General features: G+C 45.3%; 1 protein-coding gene across 1 annotated transcript; it reads left to right on the top strand.

Annotated features, from left to right (window-relative positions):
• The first annotated feature begins 656 nt into the window (after nt 1-656).
• On the top strand, nt 657-18,915 carry LOC135399657 (uncharacterized). The gene is made up of 5 exons (XM_064631393.1): nt 657-891; nt 8,525-8,650; nt 14,912-15,017; nt 16,203-16,338; nt 18,703-18,915. Exons 1-5 carry the CDS (start codon nt 768-770, stop codon nt 18,907-18,909), a joined length of 699 nt encoding a protein of 232 aa, XP_064487463.1. The 5' UTR covers nt 657-767; the 3' UTR covers nt 18,910-18,915.
• The last annotated feature ends 1,089 nt before the right edge of the window (nt 18,916-20,004 follow it).

Genomic DNA, 20,004 nt, shown 5'->3' with positions numbered 1-20,004 from the left:
TGATCCACTCAATTTTATCCAAAAGTCAAACAGAATTATTGAAATCAACGTTCACTGCTCGATATTCTATATTACCTAAAAAAGTATTTGAAAAATCCGGTTTTATTCTAAACATACCACTGGAGATGTTTTTTTTTTAAATATCGATTCGAATTTTTTTCAATCCTGCCTATCAGACTTCTAGAAGTGACTGTTCGCGAATATGAATGCCGAAAGGATGTAAATATTCTTTCTCCCTGCGGACCACATCACAATGGAACGTTTTCTTTTCTTGTCAAATAATGTTGTTTGCGAACCAAATGCTATTTTTTTTAAATGCTAAGTTGTGCTTTAGTAATGTAGTAGTAGTCTTTACATCCATCCATATGCATAGATGTACTATTGTCGTGTGCGCGCTGCGTTTTTTCCCCTGTTGAGACCTATCCCGTCCTACAGTGATGCCTTTAAGCGAAGTAAGTATCTTAATACCAAGTTAAATACTTTAAATACTTTTTTTTCGGTGTTATGTCAAGTCGGTTTATGTTCTGTCAATACATGAACTCATACACAGCCGTACAGCAGCTGCTCCACTATCATCTCCGTCGTGTTTTTGTCCAACAACGCATTCGCCATCCTTATCATGATAACGCACTTTATCGGCACGTCGAACGCTCCATTTTTATTACCTCTCACGATGTAGCGGTGCGTCGGAAGCAGCAACACATGGGAGAGACTGACGTAGCTTGTCATAAACTTGGCCTCCAACGAAGCCTCCCGGCGCCCCCACGATGATTCTCTACCTCCTGCTGATCCTACTTTGTTCTGTGGTTGTGACTGCCAACGATCCTTCACGGATTTTAGGACCAACCGAAATTGCCATTGTGGTGAAAGATGGTTTCTCTAGGTCCGAAGGTGAGTGGCGAAAGCTCCATCTGCTGGAGAAACGATTGTCGGGACTGTCCGGATGGGCCCACACAGCGGCACGTGCTGCAGCGGGTGGACCTCGATGTTCCCAGTTGCGAAATGCCCACTCTGGAAATTCCCGTTCTCGAAACAAACAAAAACAAGGAGGACGCTCGATTGCTTCGTAACATGGTATGCCGTGTTTAAAAACACGGTATCGATATTTAACCAGTCAAATTCGTGAATTTGACTGGTTAAAGACAAATTTGACTGGTGGAAAGACAAATTTTAGCGACCGTTATAGGCTTAGCGGGAGAGACACGACGGAACACCACGTTGGTTGGTTTGTTATTCGGCTAGTTCAAGTTCGGCGTTTGTTTTTCTATATCCAAGTTAGTCTAAGTTCGCTGTTGGCAGTTTCCCGCACGCGACTGTGCATTTTATAGTGAAATAACGTTTATTTCCGATAGTTTATACTGCAGCGGGGATTTCGATCACTTTATTTCGAGGTATACACCCGCGGCAGCGACTATACGTCCACGTGTAAGATGTGTGAACTACGCACAAAGAATAGAAAGCATATGCACATTATTTATAGGGAGTGACTTTTTCGAGTTAAATGCCTGTCTCAGATTCGGGGGCTAAAAATCGAGCGTTATTTTTAAATCGGTAATTCGGCGAGAAATCGGGCGATAATTGTGCCTTCGGGTGTTATCAGGTGTTCTTGTTTCTCCTCTTGTCTATTAAGTCATTTCCTAATCTCTCTTCAGGTATTCAGGCGCGGATCTACGGGGGGGGGGGGATATGGGCCCAGGGGTTCGGCCTTCCTCAATTCCAGTCTCGAACATAGGGTTCAATGGACCAATCCCAGCACGCACGTGGTGGACCCCCCGTCGGGAAAATTCTAGATCCGCCCCTGGGTGTATTGGCGGGAACGTAAGTGAGCCATTCTTACATGTGGCGACCTTTATTCGTCTTCAGTGGAAGCATCACTTCTTCAGGGTTTCATAGTGACTGGAATTCGGGGAGAAAGCGGGTTTAACCCGAATTGGTCGGAGGTCAGTTCGGGAGGGGGAAGGGGGGGGGGGGATAACCGGGCGGATCTGGTTTAACCCGAAAAAGGCACTCCCTAATTATTTACTTCATCGTGTGCGACCAGCAGAAACGCCTTGCTTTATCGTTAGATTTCTTTGTCCATTTTTCCGACTGCGTACGGAGAGAGAAAGTTGCTATACCGAATGATTTGATAAGTGATTTGTGATTGATGATCTTCAGCACACCTCTGTAGAGTGGGAAGTGATCAATTTTTGTGTCAATGCCCACCCTAGAAATGCCATGCGTCTGCAGGTTCAATACATTTCCCATCACGATTGCGATATTTACTCGATCAATTAATAAAAAAAGAATTCATCAAGTTTTGTTAGGTTAGGTTAGGTTAGGTTTTCATGGTCCCTTTAATTTCTTCTTACCTAACGGGATGTAACAACTGAGCTCTATAAACACGAAAAAGAAAATATACTCGCTTGTAACGAGGAATAATTAATTATAAGATTACGAACACACACACCACGCCCTACGTCTATTGCCGAACTAATATTGCGGGTTCCATTTCGGCACTGGGCGAAAAATACCATTGGCAACAAAATTTATTCTCCTTTCAATTTGTACGACACGTACTGCTGACTGTTTATTGTTCCCTTGTGTGCAGTCAGTTGGCAAGGCATCAAAGTGCGTGAACGTGGCCGCACTCTGCACCTCGTAATTACATAGCGCACTCACGGTGTACGAAGCAGTAGAGGTCCAAGTAAATACATAAGCTAAGCAGGCAGGTGTTTTATGTATGAGCAGTTTCAATTCGAGGCCACCGACTGAGGTAAAAGAAAAATGATGTAGATAGAACATTGAATGCCGTGTTTCAATGTATAGAGCACCATGACGGTGAATGTGTAATGTTCTCCTATCAGTCAAACCTCACAAGTCACAATCTTTCTCGCATGTACGGAACATTGCATCTAGAAGGTAGTGCCACGTTATCAGGAACGTAGAATAGAATAGAAATAGAAAGAAAAATATGGAAACGTAGTTCACAGGTGGTATCAGGAAGATAATACACCATTACCAGACAGCAACACCATACAGTGCAAAAAAAAAAAAAAAAAAAAAAGAAAAGCCATCGGTGGAGAATGATACTGTTGTCGGTTTTGATTTGAAGCAGAGATGTACAAGGTATCTCAAAAAGTGTTTAAAATGGGATAGTAAATACTGCTGCAAAATTGTAATTAAGATAGAGTATAAATACTCCAAAATGAAAGTAATTAAGTAGCAAATACTTCCGAAAGTACGAGGGGTGTTCAAGTCAAACCGGGACTTTCTGTCTCCTCAGTGTACAAATGGCTCGCGCTACTTCTTTTTCGTCATTTTTACACGCGAGAGGCCTCCGCGTTCGCCACGTGGTGGTCCAAAGTTTGTGCAAAACAGAAGACACGTGCTAGACAAGATGGCCGACAACGAGGTGAGCGCGCACATCGAACAGCGAATTGTCATGATGTTTCTCGTGAATGAAGGCGTAAAGTAATCTGAAATTCACAGAAGACTTCGGGCTCAGTATGGCCACGATACACTTAGCCGCAGCAAAGCGTTTGAGTGGTGCCAACGGTTCCGAGACGGCCGTACATCAGTGCAGGACGATCCCGGCCGGGACGGCTCAGAGCCAAGTGTTAGAGTTCCTGAGAACATCCAACTTGTGGAGCGCCCGATTCTCAAGAACCGACGGATAACATGTCTCGAACTGGCTCGAAAGACGGACATTTCTGTGGGAACGTTGAACACTATCATTCATGAACACCTCCAGTTTCGGAAAGCCTGCCTCATCACCAAAGGAGTCCTGCTCCTACAGGACAATGCACGCCCGCATACCGCACATCTCACGACAGGCACCTTACAGGAACTTGGCTGGGAGTTGCTGCCACATCCCTCTTACAGTCCAGACCTCGCCCTCAGCCATTTCCATCTCTTCGGTCCACTGAAGGCGTTCCTTGGGGGTTGCCACTTCAGCTGCGACGACGAGGTCAAGAATACGGCCCGATCATGGCTGCTACGCGCCGGTAAGGATTTCTACGCTGCTGGCATCCAAGCCCTCGTGAAACGCTGGGACAAGTGCATTAGTGCAGCTGGAGATTACGTTGAAAAATAAAACTAATTTCTCGCCTCTAAGTTCATTTTACTTTTGCGAAAAATGAAAAGTCCCGGTTTGACTTGAACGCCCCTCGTATTTAAGATACACTTAAGATACTTCGGTAGGCGTCGTGGGAAAGTACGTGAACGCGACTATGACACACGTATGAGTTTGAAACACGTGAGTTTGATGTCCTCCCGGTCGGAAGCACCTTGTTCTTGTGTAAGCAAAGCTTGCATTTGACTGAAATATTGTTATCGGCTTCCGAAACATACCGTAATTTCACGCGTATTAGCCGCGGCTTATGCGCGATTTTTTTTTCTCGCGGGTGCTCTGCGGCTTATTCGCCGGTGCGGCTTATCTGCTGGCTATTTTTCCCTGGTATTTTCCCCATACACCAATTTTAACGAAAGGGCCGACCACGACAGTGTCTCCATAACAGCACCACCCTGCCAGTGCATGAAGAATGCGAAACAGGGGCACGTCCACATTCGAGTAGACAGACTTTCCTAGTGTCTTCCCCCAAGCAGCTTTAACGAAAGTGGTGACAGTGATTCATGTCTTCTGGAAGACCACTGACCCCTCGACCCATGAAAAACACGCAACAAGGGCACAATCCGATCTTGGTAGAACACTAGAACTGACCTCCTTTGTTATACACCATGCCGGCCTTGGCATATGTACCCCAGGGTTTGTGGTCTTCTTTCGGTCTCCGTTGGCGCACAAATCAGTGGCGTCGTATTGCCCGCGGAATATCTACCAGTGCGGCTTATCTGCCAGAAAATTTTCAAAACGTTCCTAAGAGCAGGTCCTGCGGCTTATCTGCGGTGCGGCGTATACGCGTGAAATTACGGTATTCGAAAATCGTCCGAAGGTTTGGCTATAGGGGAGTGAACGCGCCTCTTTCGTTGGCTCCATTCTGCGAACTGACAACTCGTGCAGTATGACTTCCTTATGTCCATAAATACAAGAGCCCTAACAGGGCATGCGGCAGCCACTGACCGATCTGTCATGCTACTACCGACTACATAGAAACATTACATTACATACATTACAAACTGAAAGAGTAGAAGCTTGTCAAGCAGGGGTGTCCTAGAAGTCTGGTACAGAGTCAGAGGAGATAATCAGGTCAGAACTCTGCTTCAGCTGCAGGGTACTCATTATAAAACCCTTGCTTTTGTTCCAGAAGTTAGTTAGTAAGTACCAAAAGTTCCAGTTCAAGATAAATTCAAAAAAAAAAAAAAGATCAGGTCAACGTGTGGGGTCGGAATGGAAATTCCCGCAGCGCGAGCATGCCAATAAAAAGAAAAAAAAAAAGAAAAGAGAAAAAATTTAAAAAGCGAGAGGCGATCCAAAAAGTAGTCAGTGTATCGAGTGGAAGATACCACAAAATGTATTTGAAATAGAGTACAAATACTCCCCCCGAAAAAGTATTGAGTAAGATACCAAGATACCACGAATCGTATTTAAAATACAGTATCTTAAATACAATGCTTTAAATACGTACAAGGGTGATGTGAGGGGGCGTATGCCTCTTTGTGACACTAGGTGGTTTGCAACTTTCTGTCAAAATTACGTTAGGGGAGTTGCAATGCGACATGGATTTACGCTTCGTGTCCGAAGTTGTGCTAGAGGCATATAGTGTCAGCGTGTTTTCAGCGTAAAATAAGCGGATGTTCGGCGCTTAATTATTGCACTAATCCTGTCTTCCTGTTTGTAAACAAATGACGTCATAGTGGTCCACAGAGCCACCGATTTGATAGTTGAACTACGCTCAAAGCTAGGGGGCGAACAAGGTCGCGCCCGAAAGCCACGGTCTTGAGGGGAATACGATGGTCCCTGAAAGGGACGAGAGCTTCGCTTCTACTTTTTTTTTCAATTGTCCTTTTTCACATACGCGACGTATCCTAGCTAGAGTCACTAAATAATGTTGAATTCCAATGGCAGATTCGGAGCGCCTCCGGAGCAAGTTTTGTTGCTCCGCTGAGAGCAAGTATGTTCGATTGGCAGATTGGGAACAGTTCTGGAGTCTTCCAGTGGGAGCTTCAGAGCGGCATTCGAGCCAAGGTCGCTCCAGGGAGCAACCCAGACTGCTCCGCCAAAATAGGCAGATTCAACCGGAACTCTATGTGACGTGTCACCAGTCGCTTGTGCTTCCTATTTCCTGTCTCTGCTTCGCCAACGTGTCCGCTTCGCAACGCGTCTTCGCCGTGACTAGTCTTTCGCGTCGTACGTTGGCGATTTCGTTTCATGAAGGAAGCGATAAGTCAGACATTACAATGGCAACGCTATGGGATTAGAAGGACCTTGATGTTGCAAAACATTGCGTTATAATGGAACATGAGTACCTTCTTCTTCTTCTTCTTCTTCCTCCGTCTCTTGCCGCCATCCACCAAGGGAGATTGGCCAGGGCTAAACTCCAAGTTGGGCGCAAGTGTTCTAGTCGCAGATACGGATCACTTGCTCTAGGCCAGATCACGCCGCTCCATTGCCGAGTCTGCCACTTGTTCCGACTCTGCCATTGGAATTCAACATAAGCTACGCTTCAGAGTATCGACACTGAGGCCCAAGAGAGAGCAAGAACGCCATCTTGTTTCCGCACCACACCGGTATCATCCCCATATGAGGATCAAAGACGGCTAACATAATGCTCCCTGTGGGATAGAGAAGCGTGTATGATTGTTGTGCCATAGTCCATGTATTGTCAACCAGAGCGTCCAGAACATGTCAAGGTGAGCTCAAGGCCGTCAACTGCTGCTCGTAAACGAAAGGAACACTTCACCCGCGCACGATAGATGGCATCCTGCGCTAACGTGCGCTGTGCGCGTGCGCATGGGCAGGGTGGCGCGGAAACAAGATGGCGCATGCTCGCTCTTGGAACTCAGTGTCGATACTCTGAAGCGTAGCTTATTTAGTGACTCTAATCCTAGCGGCTCTCCAACGACCCATGCTCGGCTCGCGTTCAAAACAAATCAACGTGGATAGCACAAAGGACCAAAACCGGTCCGGAGTGGGGCCGACGAGGTCGCGCCATTCGTGCGGTCTCCCCACTGGTCCCCACTTCTGTCGTCCCCACAGTGCGCCATCTAGTGAAGACGGAGATAATCCTCTACGGCGCCTCTAGGTCATACGCATGCGCATAAGCCATTGTGAGAAAGGTCCATAGGAGGCAGCGAACAAGTGGCCATTCGTGGAACCCTGCCCTCCCCTTCTGATCTGTTTCGGTTTCAGTCTGCCTACCAACGTCATGATGACGTTTCTCGGGTAGAGGTCTATTCTGCCGAAAAAGGACGTAAAATATATCGCGTAGGCTTAGATCCTGCACCTTTGGGAAAATGTTGTTTCTTCTACGCAGTGTCGCAATGTGCCACTTGGATATGTTCTTCTGTCATCGATGTCGTTGGTATTAAATAGCTGTGACTCTCCTGTACACACGTACATGACGCTTTGCCCGCCTTTCCTCCTCACATCGCTGTTTTGATTATGCGAAATAAATTTCTCATAGTTTTTTGTAGTTCTTGTGTCGTTGATTAGATTTAGTCTAGCGTCCTCACGCGACCATCGTCTTGGAACAGGTGTATACATTACTCGGTCAGCTTATGCCAGTGGCATGCCGGTTGCGCGTGGGCGATATGTATGCACCATGTAGTTCAAGAGGGACTCATCTCCGGTGTTAGTTGCCCTTTCTCGAACTCTCACGCTAACGAAATATGTCAGAACACCTAACCTAACTGACCGTCGTGCCGGACTCTCACGAGAACGAAATATGTCCCAACACCTAACCTAAGTGACCATCCTGCCGGACTCTCCGCGCGCCCGCCACACCAATCATCCCAAAATGCGTGTGAGTGCACTGTTAAAACAGAACTTTACCACATGGCACGCTCATAGCCAACCATCATTCCGAATTATATCATTCTATGCATTGATTTGTGGAAAATGGGAGGAGGCGCCTATCTGGGACACATTATCTTGTCCCAGATAGGCGCTTCCCCCCTCTTTTGAACAACTCACGACACAGAATGATATTATTCGGAATGATGGTTGGCTAGGAGCGTGCTATGTGGTGACGTTCTGTTTTAACAGTGTGTACATATGAAATTGAGACCCATTACACGAAATAAGCATGATCACATATAAAAAAAGTGATTGTTCTCAGATGAGAATACCATAATATATCATACCCAATGGGGGAAAAACCAAAGTGACATGAAAATTCACTGTCTTGTCTCGTGAAATATGTTCCCATACATGCCCGACCATGGCCGGCGTTGTCAAGCTCGTACCCGGTACACGCCCGGTGGCTGAAACCCGAGCCCGGCCCACTCCCGCATAAAATACTCAAAGGCCGGGCCGGGCTCGGGCTTTCCGGTAAGCCGTGCAGTGCTCAGTCTGCAGCTTGCTTGTTCGCGTGCATATTGCATCGCGTGACAATGACATGAGATTCTAGCATGCTTTCTGACGCAGTGGGACTACCCGAGTGTAACTGGAAGGGCAACTGCAGCAGCAGCAGCAGGACATGCAATAACGGAACCACCACATGCGCCTGCCCCTCGGGGTTCAAGATGAATAAAGGCTTGTGCGTCTACACAGGTAAGCCTATCCCCAGTGATGCCTATCCCCAATGATAACGATATCATTCGAGATAATGGTTGGCTAGGAGCGTGCTATGCGGTGAAGTTCATTTTTAAGAGTGTAGTTATAGTTACAATTACCCGAGCCAATAGTAGTTAAGTTATAGCTACAGTTACATCGTGAAAATAGTAACTAGTTAAGTTACAGTTACAGTTACAAATTACAGTTACTTTTCGGAAAATTTAGTAATTTAGTAAATTTATCGCAGAATTACTGTTATTACACATACTATCTGTACATATTGCACTTAAGGAGCAGCTGGTGCTCGAAGTTCGCATCACTGAGTTTGCCTCCCAGTAAACCAGAAATATCCCAGGGACGTCCCAGAAAAGTCTCAGACGTCACCTATGTCCAGGAAGTCCACCAGACGTTATTTGGACGTCCACAATGTGACAATGAAAATCGTCCGACATTGTATCTCCCAGGGACATCTGCAGGATGTAAAAAGAATTGCCCCACCGCGTTGCATTTTGCGCACATATCTGGGACACGTGACGCTTACTGGAGTGACGTAAGCAAAGCGAGAAACATTTAGGGTTTAGACCATTATTTGCAGAGCAATCACATCATGGAAGATAGTTTGAATTAAAAACACAATGTTTGTGAGAAAGGGACGCCTGAAATATCAACGGTTATGCTTCGGCGTTGTTGGCACACGAACTAATTAGTTCCCAAGACGTCTTCACCGTTACAATCGTAGTTCACCGCGCTGTACACTTACTGAACGTACTCCTACAAGTCTCATTTCAGTATATGCTCCATCCAGTATGCCAAAAGAGGCCACCACAGGCCTCCGTAGGTAATGCTCACTCGATATCACATATGTGTGTATGTGCGAGTGCAAGCGGTCTCCCATAACAACAATGGGATACGCAAGGTCACGTGGCGTTGCCGATAGGTGCTGTATCCATAGCTACATACAGCGGTTGCATACCGCTCTCAAATAAAAGATGTCGATTATTTATCCAAAACAATTTCTAAAACATGGACAGATAACAAAAACTGAATAATAATGCATAGTGCTCAGCATACAAGCTAATTTGATATGAAACGGTAAACGTCCCATTCACATCCAGATATCCAACAGAGACGTTCATAGGATGTCCCCCGGGCTGCAAAATGAGGAAGAAAGTCTGTTCCCAGGGACCTCGCACGGACGTAAACGGGACGTTCACGAACATCCCTGGGATATCCAAATGTCAAATTCAGTTCTTCCCCAGGATATCCTTGGGACATATTTGGTTTACTGGGCTCTCTTAATTGCGAAAATATCCGAAAATGGGAACTCGACGACATATGCCTAAAATGCGGCGTCGAGTTCCCCGCACCTGTTAGACTTCAAGTTCCTCGGTCCGCTCTCTGTTTAGTGTATTCTGTCAATCCCTCCTGCAGTGAGCGCGCATTTCGTCTCTTTGCGATGCTCCTGTGGCTCTAATTATCCGAATGTCACAAGCGTCAGGGAATCAAAGTAATGCGAAAAACTGATGAAAGATTATGAGAGATGGAAGTCACTGAAAAGGTTAGCCAGGCTGTAGGACTGGAACCCACATCTTCTGGATTCTTCTGGGCATCTTCTGGGCTCTACCAATTGAGCTAAGCTAACATTTTTTTTTCCACAAAACTTTTATTGAGCCATGTAGCCACACACACAAAACGCAATTCAATGCAGAATACACATATAAGAATGATTGTTGATGGCTAACACACTAACTAACACACCTCCCCAGCGACTTCCAAGTGTACGTCATCTGAAGCCCCGCTTTCACTCTTACATTTTTCTCACTCATACACACATTGATACGACGGGATCGACGCGCGAGGCACCGGTTGAACGTGAGACAATTGATGTTCTGAGGCTGGAACAGACAGAAAGGACAAATACATACAAAGCCACAAGTGCCTAAGAAATTAATGATGAAGTCACTGAAAAGATTAGCCAGCTGTACCGCTACCATGTTGCATGAAGCACCGCATAGTTTACGCTGCGAAATGGGTTCACCTCTTGGCTCTATAACGACGGAAGTATGTGGGTAAGCGGCAAAGCGACATGTAAACGAAGTCACATGACCTCAAAATGACGTTTTCTATGACGTGCGACCAGGATGAGATGGCAATTTTGCCAAAAGCACCAGCTTTGGGGTAGTTACAGCAATGGCGGGTTTGTGTCACCCCTGTGATATCACCTAATTGGCTAGGAAAACGTCGGTCGCACGAGCTCTCGCGAGCGCCGCAGAGCACCACTTAGAAAGTTCGGCATGCCGAACTTTTTTGGCTCGGCGTGTCTGCTCTGAGAACGCCGGATATGCGCCTGTACTTCCGCCGCCTGCAAGCGACATCGCGTCGGGCGTCATCAAGTGGGAACCACAACTAGGCTTAACGCACGACCTACTAGATTACATAGACTGAGAAGTTACCCTTCAAAAAGAACTCGTTACAAGTTAAGTTACCGTGTGCAAAATGTAACTAAGTGAATACCGAAGTTCTTCAGCCTGAAATGTAACTCGCAGTTACTGAGTTACTTAAAAAAAGAACGAGTTACTTCCAAGTTACTTCGGACACAAAATAGCATTTCGCAGGTGCAGCGCGCGTGAGCAGCTGAGTTAGACCTTGAGTTGTCTGCGGAGGAGTGCAACACGCTTAGATCGTTTTCGTTTATGTCCAACAATAGACCTATCCCTGTTTGTAAACAAATGACGTCATAGTGTTCGACAGCGCCAAAACTTGGTAGAATTGAACTACGCTCGAAGCTAGAGGTGAACAAGGTCGCGCCCAATAGCCACGGTCTTGAGGGGATTACGATATGGCCCCTTAAAGGGACGCGACCCTCGGTCCTACTTTTCTTTCAGTTTGAGGCAGCGAACAAGTGCCCGTTCGTGGAACCCAGCTCTCTCCTTCCGATTTGTTTCGGTTTCAGTCTGTCTATGTCATGATGGCGTTTCTCTGGTAGAGGTATATTCGAACGCTTTGCATCTTACTCCCTGTGGGCGCACAATGGTTCAGCTTCATTTCAATGGCAGCGGTTCTTACTTCCTGAATAAAATACTGTAATTGATTAAATATCACGTTTTATGGCAAAAAATGCCATGAAGGAACCGGAGAGAAAGCAAGAAAATATGTGGACGTGAGTGAAAATCGAGTTAAAAGTAACTTGGAACATAACATAAGTTACTTTGGCAAAGTTACCTAAAAAAGGAACGAGTTCCTCTGAAAGTTACCACGGCGCAAAAGTACCGAGTTAAGTTACAAGTTACCAAAAAAAGGAACTTAGTTACAGTAACGAGTTACTTGTAACGAGTTACCTCGAACTCTGCTAGATTATAACGACCATGTTATAGGCACCACTTCCCAGCGCCGCATGTTTGGAAGGTAGCGGTGGCGCTACTCATCGTCCCAGTTATTGCTTCCTCAACTTCTACAATACTTTGTACTTTAGCTTACCTTAGTATTTCTGTACAAGCGGTGGATATTCCACAGATGTTTCATTCTGAGGTTGATTATCACCATCATTCTACGCGTTTTCGTAGGAGCACATAGGAGCTATTGCTGTCGTCTGCTACGGTAGTCGTACATACGCTTCTGCGCGTTCAGAATTCAAATTTCCATCGTCCAATCGTGATGCAGATCTCGCGTGCCGATGAGTAGCGCCCCTACCGGATCGTGCGGACGCGCTCCTCATAGGGTTCGCTGATTACGACATGGTCGTTATAATCTAGTAGGACGTGGCTTAACGTCGTGCGAATGCCAACGACGGTTGCAAGACGCCGCCGCCGAAAATCGGAATGGCCGACTTTCTTTGCGGTAGGACGAACATCTTCTTGCAGTGTCGCAGACCCGTGGCGTTTCTTCGTGAACCTTCCGATTTCTTTTAAGTTGTGATAGTGCCACGGTACTGTCGCAGGACTTTTCTTTATTGTCCTGTGCTGCACGTAAGAACAGCAGTACCATATCGCCTGTCTCTTCATTAGAGTATGGCATTATTTGCTCTATTCAGCTACGTCGCCCATTCAAAAAGTAACAGTTGTATCGAAATGGAAGTCAATAAAAGCGACTCACGAGAGCAGGATGCTGAACGCACAAGCTGTACTATGAAGAGGTAATTTTGCCGTTCCTCTTTCATTAAAAAAAAAGGAAGGGAAAGGAAAGATCTGTACCGTCACTCGTGTCGAGTTTATCGTTCAGCAGATATCAGACTTGCAAGTCTGATATAGTAACAGGAGTTGGGAGGAATGGTGGTAAGATCACTATCACTTGTACGTGAAGTGGGTGCCAGAGAGCGCTTCCATCAGACGCACTTTTCGCGCGACGGAGAAAGGTCACGTGGTATTTTTGGAAGTCTGCGCACATTTTTCGGGCACGGAAAAATATAACGCGCAACAGGTAGAGAACTGCACCCATTGGCATTTGTCACCTCATGTCAGCGTTCGCAACTTCACTATTGAAAAACTTTATCTAATCCAAATGATTAAAAAGTTAAAGTACCAAAAATATGCTGAATATCGTACAAGGCTGGTAACATAATGCAGACGGACTCGTTCCGGTGCGGTGTGCTTTTCTTTTTTCTGTTTTTTAGAGGTGGTGTCCAACTTAAATGAAACATCCCGTATGAGGATATGGCTTCTGCAACATTTTAGCAATGACTCAGCTTTGTTTAACTAACTAGATGATGACTAAAATCATTCAGTTCGTACTGTTGCATTGTATGGAGTTTCTGGTTTGATGTATTACATAATTGCACTACACTCGGGACTTTTCTCATGACTAGAAAGTTGCTCTTGTAACAAAAATAGAAAAAGAAAACGAAGGGAAACAACAACCTCATGCAGCTGCCCATTTAAAATGGTCCTTGGTGATGTCCCACAAACCCAGTGTTAATGGTGTCACGATCGGCGATGTTATAACACGTGAACTCGGATTAATAGTGATGCTAGTTGATGTTTCTTGCTTTGCAGTTCCGATTTTGTTCCAGCGTGTTGATTTCCAATTGTGACTGTGATACGTGAGGCGTTCACACTTAATCACAGTTTAGTTTAGTTTATTCAGCGTATTCATAAATTTTTACACATGAGATTTCAGATTACATTACATTGAGACACATTACATTACTGTTTTAGATTGACAGCTTTACGTTAGAGGCAACATTTAGTGACTCCATCTGAGTGGGAACTAATGAAGGCGTAACAATAATACCCTGGTCCATGCATACAAACACTGTCGCGTTTCTGCTGGCTAGGCGCATCTAAAAACAAACCATAATAGGTTTATCCATGGTCTTTTTTTATCCATGGAGTAGTTGCAGCTTCTAGACCCCTCGATTGGCATTATTCCCTATTTTAGTGATAATGATAATTCATAGCAGATCATAGCAGCGTAGAAGCGGTACGCTGCGCGTCGTTACGTACCACTCCGTCGGACTCTTAACCCGCCTTTACGGTTGTGGCAGTGCACCCAGTCCCAAAGAAGTCTAAAATTACTGCCTTTTTGTGCTTAGAGAGAACAGTGTGCATGTGTGCTTTTAGAAATGACAAGTTGCGGAACCGCCAGGTAATACAGGAAGTTGCTAACAGTGACGCATGATATGCGCAACCACTGGCAATAAAATAAAGACTGCGATTTAGGTGACATATTTTACACTGCGTCTCCGAGCATCACAGGAAAGGAGGCGACATTGTTTTTGATTCGGCGTCTGGACTTCCCCTTTAAAGTGGAACTGCGGACAAAAAAAGTATATTTATTTAATTTCGTATCGTAAACGAGTCTCGCTCAGAGAACCAGTACGCGAAATACAAATGCCGACAGTGAACATTACGGGCTTCCACGAACTTTCGAAAGAAGTCGCAAAACTCGATAGTTTCGGATTCTCCAAGAGTAGGTGGTGTCACTGGAAGCTCTAACAGCTGTCGCCTAGCAACAGAGCGCGTCTACACTCTCTGTTCCCCGTTGAAGGACTGTCGGGTCGGCCACTGTGGTGGGAGGACACGGAACGGAAGTAGACCTTCGAGGAGCAATGTTGCCAGGCGCGTTGGCGGATGGGCACTTCATGACGTCACACTTCTCAAAACTAAAAATCTATTTTTCGCGGCTTCCGCGCCACATAGGGGAGCAATATTTTTTTTTTGAGAATGCAGTGTTAGACACGAAAATTGCAGTGACATGAATTGCCAGGATTCAGATATGTGAGATTTGGTCCGCTAAAGTCAGTTTTTGTTCTTTGTTTTACAGAGACTGCACTTTCTGACACGGGGGTCATCTACAAGGTGACTCTGATCGTGGCAGCGATCTTCATGGTCCTAATTTTCTTCATTTTCGTCGGGTGCCTCGTCAAGAAGTAAGTAACTTCTGCGAAGAAGCCCCGAGATATTCCTCATCCGTTCAGTGCTGCTCCTCAACAAAAGTCATATCGATAGCAGTGCAGCCGAAGGCGTTCCTTTTTCGCTCCTTCTTTCGTTTATACAAGAAACAGGCATTCGTGAAACAGGCACAACGAGAAACATAGTCCTGATTGAAAATAACTGTTCTGACCCTGAACACATAAACAGACGAACACGAGGCTCGAGGTGCCTACGAACATGAAATATTGAAATATAGTTGTCGTCGAAAAAAATCCAAGCAGAGTCGGGAATCGCCCCGTTCTTTGAATGAGGCGCCATTGGTGAGTTGTCGGCAACCTGTTGCCAGCGTAGCGTAGTGGTTAGCGCACCCGAGAGTACTATGGTTCGCTATATGGACCTGTTGCTCTCAGAACATGTATACATTCACTCCACGCGAGGTGATACAGTTGTCTTGGAGAAAGGTAACCAGCGGCAAAACACAGGAAAAAAAAAAAGAAGAAGAAGACACACTGCTGTGCCTTGTTCTACTTCTTTTGTCCTGTTTTTTTACCGCTGGGTACCTTTCTCCAATACTATGTACCAACAGGCCCAAACATTCACCCTTCTACAGTTGCCTTGCTCTACCCCTGGCTGTTCTGTTCCGTGCTATCCGCCGCTATACGCCGTGCTATCGGAAGGCATCCCTCGAAGTCCTAGCGAAAAGCATTCGACGACTCTCTATTTGCGCGGGATCAAGAGGTTGACAGGGTGGAAGTTTTGTGGAGTGACCCAATGCTACATTAGCTACATGTTGTTGTGCCAGGACAAGCCCTCTCGTGATGGAACTAGCGAAACTATACTATTAAGAACAATGTAGCTTTCGCACGGTCCGGCATGAGCCTGTAACACACATGCATTCACGGATCACAGCCAGCGACGTGTCAGCATTGTTCGTAATTTCAGCTGAGCCTACTCTGTTTCAGCGTGTACCAAAGGAAAAATGTTTTAGCTGGAAGTCCCATAACACAGCGTGATGCAGTGCCAGCTCAATATGCATCAAAATAACCATCACCATAACCATCAGCTATGCAATAAAACAACGTAACGTGTAATCCTTTAACATGTGCGTACGATGATACATCGTGTTTTAAGTGCGTTGTTAAGTCGTTTTTAAGTACATTACGTGTGATGTACATTCGTAGGACATGCGACAGAGCCAGGGAGTACAGTGCCAGGTTACAAGAAGCGAATGCATGCTCTGTGTACGTTGTCCCGAGGGAGTTCCAAGGGCTAGAGAAGCCACCCTCATACATCGACATTGTCAAGATGGATAACATGGTAAATATATCTTCTTGCTTGCCAACCTTCAGTAACAACGCAGCTGGTCTCACGACATTTTTCTGAATGAGGATTCCGTCAGGGCATTCGACACCAGGTAGCTTTAACCTGTGGTATTAATTTCATCAAAGGTGCACTAATCACTGAATGCGCAAGAAGCTCTAGTGAATCCCGGACGAGTGACTTGCCTCCAGAGAGTGATGTTGCGTTTATCATACACTGTTGCTTGCATTTCAGAGACGGATAATCGATAAGTCGCTCCCTCCCCCTCGTAGCATGCAGATTGCTTCCCTGAGCGCTATTGACAGCGCGGTATGCAGTCAACCGTCCACTTAATAACATTCGATTTACAGAGTCCCTCGTTTGATTTGTTTGAGAAAATTTATTCAACGACTCACACTATAGAGTTTTATGAATGGCGTCTGGTATGGTGTAATGCGTGTCTCCTGCGCTTTACCGAATATTCGACTTCCGAAATGTGAATGGGGGAGGGGGGGAATCTGAGAAAAGGGAATCTGGAATAACCAATACTTTCTGACCTCGATTCGTGAAAGGATAAAGTTAAGTCAGTTAGAGGTCCAGAGACCACTGCGTGTCTCCGATGAGCGATGGTAAAGTGACCATGTACCAGGAGGGGTGACTGAGGATCCTGCAGCAAGAGCACATAAAGAACTATCCTCCTGGGCTTTCAAATGGACATACCAGGAGTATAGAAAAGCGAAAGCGCTCGGTTGGAAATACACAACACCTGTCAGGGCAAAATAAACTGACAGCAATCCTGAAGTCTACGATGTCACGTCAGGGCCAGTCATTGCGAACTCAAACTTGCAGAGACGATAGTGATACTGTAGGACCCTATTATTTTGCGCCCCCTTAATTTTCGCGAAATTCGCGAATTGACATTTTCGGGAAGGTAAGGGGCACGCGAAATTTTCGGCAAGAAATTGACACAATAAGGAAAACATGGTGCCCCGAGATGGCATTTATACTTCCCGATGAGCGAGGGTATTCTTCTTGGGCAATGTGCACCTCGTTCGCTGTCCCTGGGTCTTATTTTCCGGCGCTTCGACATGGCTTCCAACAAATGGATGTCAACGATCCGATGGAGTATAAACGGCGATGTGGAGTGTCCAGAGACACTCGCGAATATTAGTGGTCGCGAATATATTGACTGCGCCCAATCTACGAAATTTTGGGGGCGCGAAATAATACGGTTCTACAGCAACTACTGTCCGAGTATCCTGGTGCAAAGAATCACTTATTTAATTGCGTAGAACAACGTCTAGGCTACTAATGTGTTACGTGTAAGACGTGATGGTCGAGACCCCACCCCTTCCGTTCACGAAAAGTACGATTAAGGAACGAAGAAGCTTTAGTGGTTCATTGAAGTCGAGGGTTGACGAAATGCGCAAGGCGATAACTGGTTGGATAATTGGGAAAATAATTTGCTAAAATAAACTTCTGGTCCCGCGGGGCACTGACTTCTTACTTTGGATTTCAGAAAGACCTCTACAAGCGCGAAACTTTTTCTGGGTTCTATGACGGCATTCGTCACTGTTCATATACTTAATTACTTAGTTTTGATCAAACAATAACAAACAAGATGTCTCCTGGAAAGCTGGACTCTCGCCCACTCGCTATGTCAAAATTGCTTGGCCCATGCCCAACTTTAGAAGTGCCCTAAAGGCAGTTCTAAAGTTTTTTGACCCAGTAGTACTTCGGTCCTCACTGTAAGGCGACTCAATATTCCATTTCAACCCCTTTACCGCCAGCAATGGGGTACACTGTTAACTTTTTCACACCTTTAAAGGTGTGCGCTATGCACGTTCAACCTGGTTGCGTAACATTGCATCTCCAGGATGATATTTTACAAAATTAGGAAAGCATTACTAAAGATCAAATGTCAGTGCAAATCTTGCTTTCATTATGTCTTGGATATTGTCAGTACGTGCTAATGCATATATGCATCGCTACCGATAATTGAGCACGCGCAAGTGTCTACAATACTGTTCAACAATGTTGAGATGTTGCAAGACTGCATTTTTGCAGGACAGGCAACAGTCGAGTAAAGAAAATTTGTGCGAAACTGTGCTCCATTATGATGTTACCAAAATTACACCTAAAAAGGCGTGCGCCATGCACGTTATTACACCTTTAAAGGTGTGAAAACATTTAGAGTGATAGGGCAGGGGTAGGGCATAGCCCCAAGCGATGAAACTCTCTACTAGTCATTATCATCTAAACAAAGTTGTGTTGTTTTACGAATAGATATACTTCTTCTGCTTCATTGCTCTCACGAACTGCAATTACTAAAGCCCGTATAATGATTCTAAACGTAGCTTTTTTTTGCTTTATATGTAACAGATATACGGAGTTCCTCCTCCAGAGTACGGCGAGAGGAATCCCGGCTCTCCTACCGGAGGTGCAACGCATGTCCCTCCGGCACCATTTACACGTCATGTGCCGCAAGAACCTTTGGTAAACAATTCAACGCCTTTTTGTTCAGCACAAACAGCAAGTCAGCGATCGACGCATGCTGTCTCTGATGAAGCACAAATAAATTTGACGTAACTTTGCCTTTTGTCTGTGCAAGTAATAGATAGTAGCTTTGAAAATGTACATAACACAATGTTCACCCGTCTGGTGTGTATTAGACGCCTAAAAGGAGCACACAGTTTTACATGAGAGAACAGATGTTCTGAGGCTGGAACAACATAGAAAGGGAAAATGCATACAAAGCCTCAAATGCCTAAGAAATTAACGATGTAGATAACGGTAACGGTGAAGATCAATAACGGTAATCCGGAAGATGTGGGTTCGAAACCTGGCTAAGCTTTTCAGTGACTTTCACCTTTCATCGCTACACAGTTTTAGCTTACACGCATGAAGGGACGAAGGTTCTTCGCTTCTTAAGGCCAACTTTGCACAGTGTATTTTTATTCTTGCTCTCAATGTTGTAGAACGTCGCAGTGATCCGATAAACTGGAAGTCTGTAAGTGACTCGATATCACCTGCAAGTGATATAGGTAGGGTTCGCGTGCTTGCGGAGTTTATCGTCCGTCATAATCGGGGCATGCTTTGTGCAGTTTACTATTTTGTGAGAATTCGAACGTTTTCGTCGTTTAGTTTCACAATTGATATAATATCGGAAATTCGGAATTAACGAGACGGCTGTGAAACGACATACTCACAAAAAGAATGAGAAGCTGCCTTACAAAAACGCTCACTGTTATGCGGCAAAAGTTGTGGACGACGACATCTGTATCGCGATTACCTATCGACATGAACAGTTCCGTATGTTTCTTTACATTGCCGCAGACAGCTTTTGCTTGCGTCCCATACTATAGGCTCCGTTACAACGACCAGCGCGGCCCTTTCAAGAAGACAAATTTATACAGGATGGTCCACCAACCATGATAGAAATTCATAGTAAAAAATGTAGGCCCCGGAGAGACATGCGGTCAAGGAATTTTTTTCTGCCAATAACATTTGCCACATATTGGTAACATTTTTATTTCATTTCAATTGACGGAAAGTTCATTTCTTGAATTGAACTCCGAAATATCCCAGGCAACCTAACGTTTTCTTTGCGGAAATGGTTTCTCCGTGGTCATTTTACTGAGTATGGCACATAATCCCACTCGTAATGCAGTTGCAATTGCCGAA

This window comes from Ornithodoros turicata, chromosome 7 (assembly GCF_037126465.1).
Source record: "Ornithodoros turicata isolate Travis chromosome 7, ASM3712646v1, whole genome shotgun sequence".
Classification (NCBI taxonomy): domain Eukaryota; kingdom Metazoa; phylum Arthropoda; class Arachnida; order Ixodida; family Argasidae; genus Ornithodoros; species Ornithodoros turicata.
This window is presented reverse-complemented; position numbering and strand designations above follow the sequence as displayed.

Bases quoted from the DNA above. Each gene is read 5' to 3' on its own strand.
- LOC135399657 (XM_064631393.1), top strand. From the start codon at position 768: ATGATTCTCTACCTCCTGCTGATCCTACTTTGTTCTGTGGTTGTGACT. The intron at 892-8,524 runs GTGAGTGGCGAA...TTTCTGACGCAG, and splicing joins TGGTTTCTCTAGGTCCGAAG to TGGGACTACCCGAGTGTAAC. The intron at 16,339-18,702 runs GTAAATATATCT...TATATGTAACAG, and splicing joins TTGTCAAGATGGATAACATG to ATATACGGAGTTCCTCCTCC.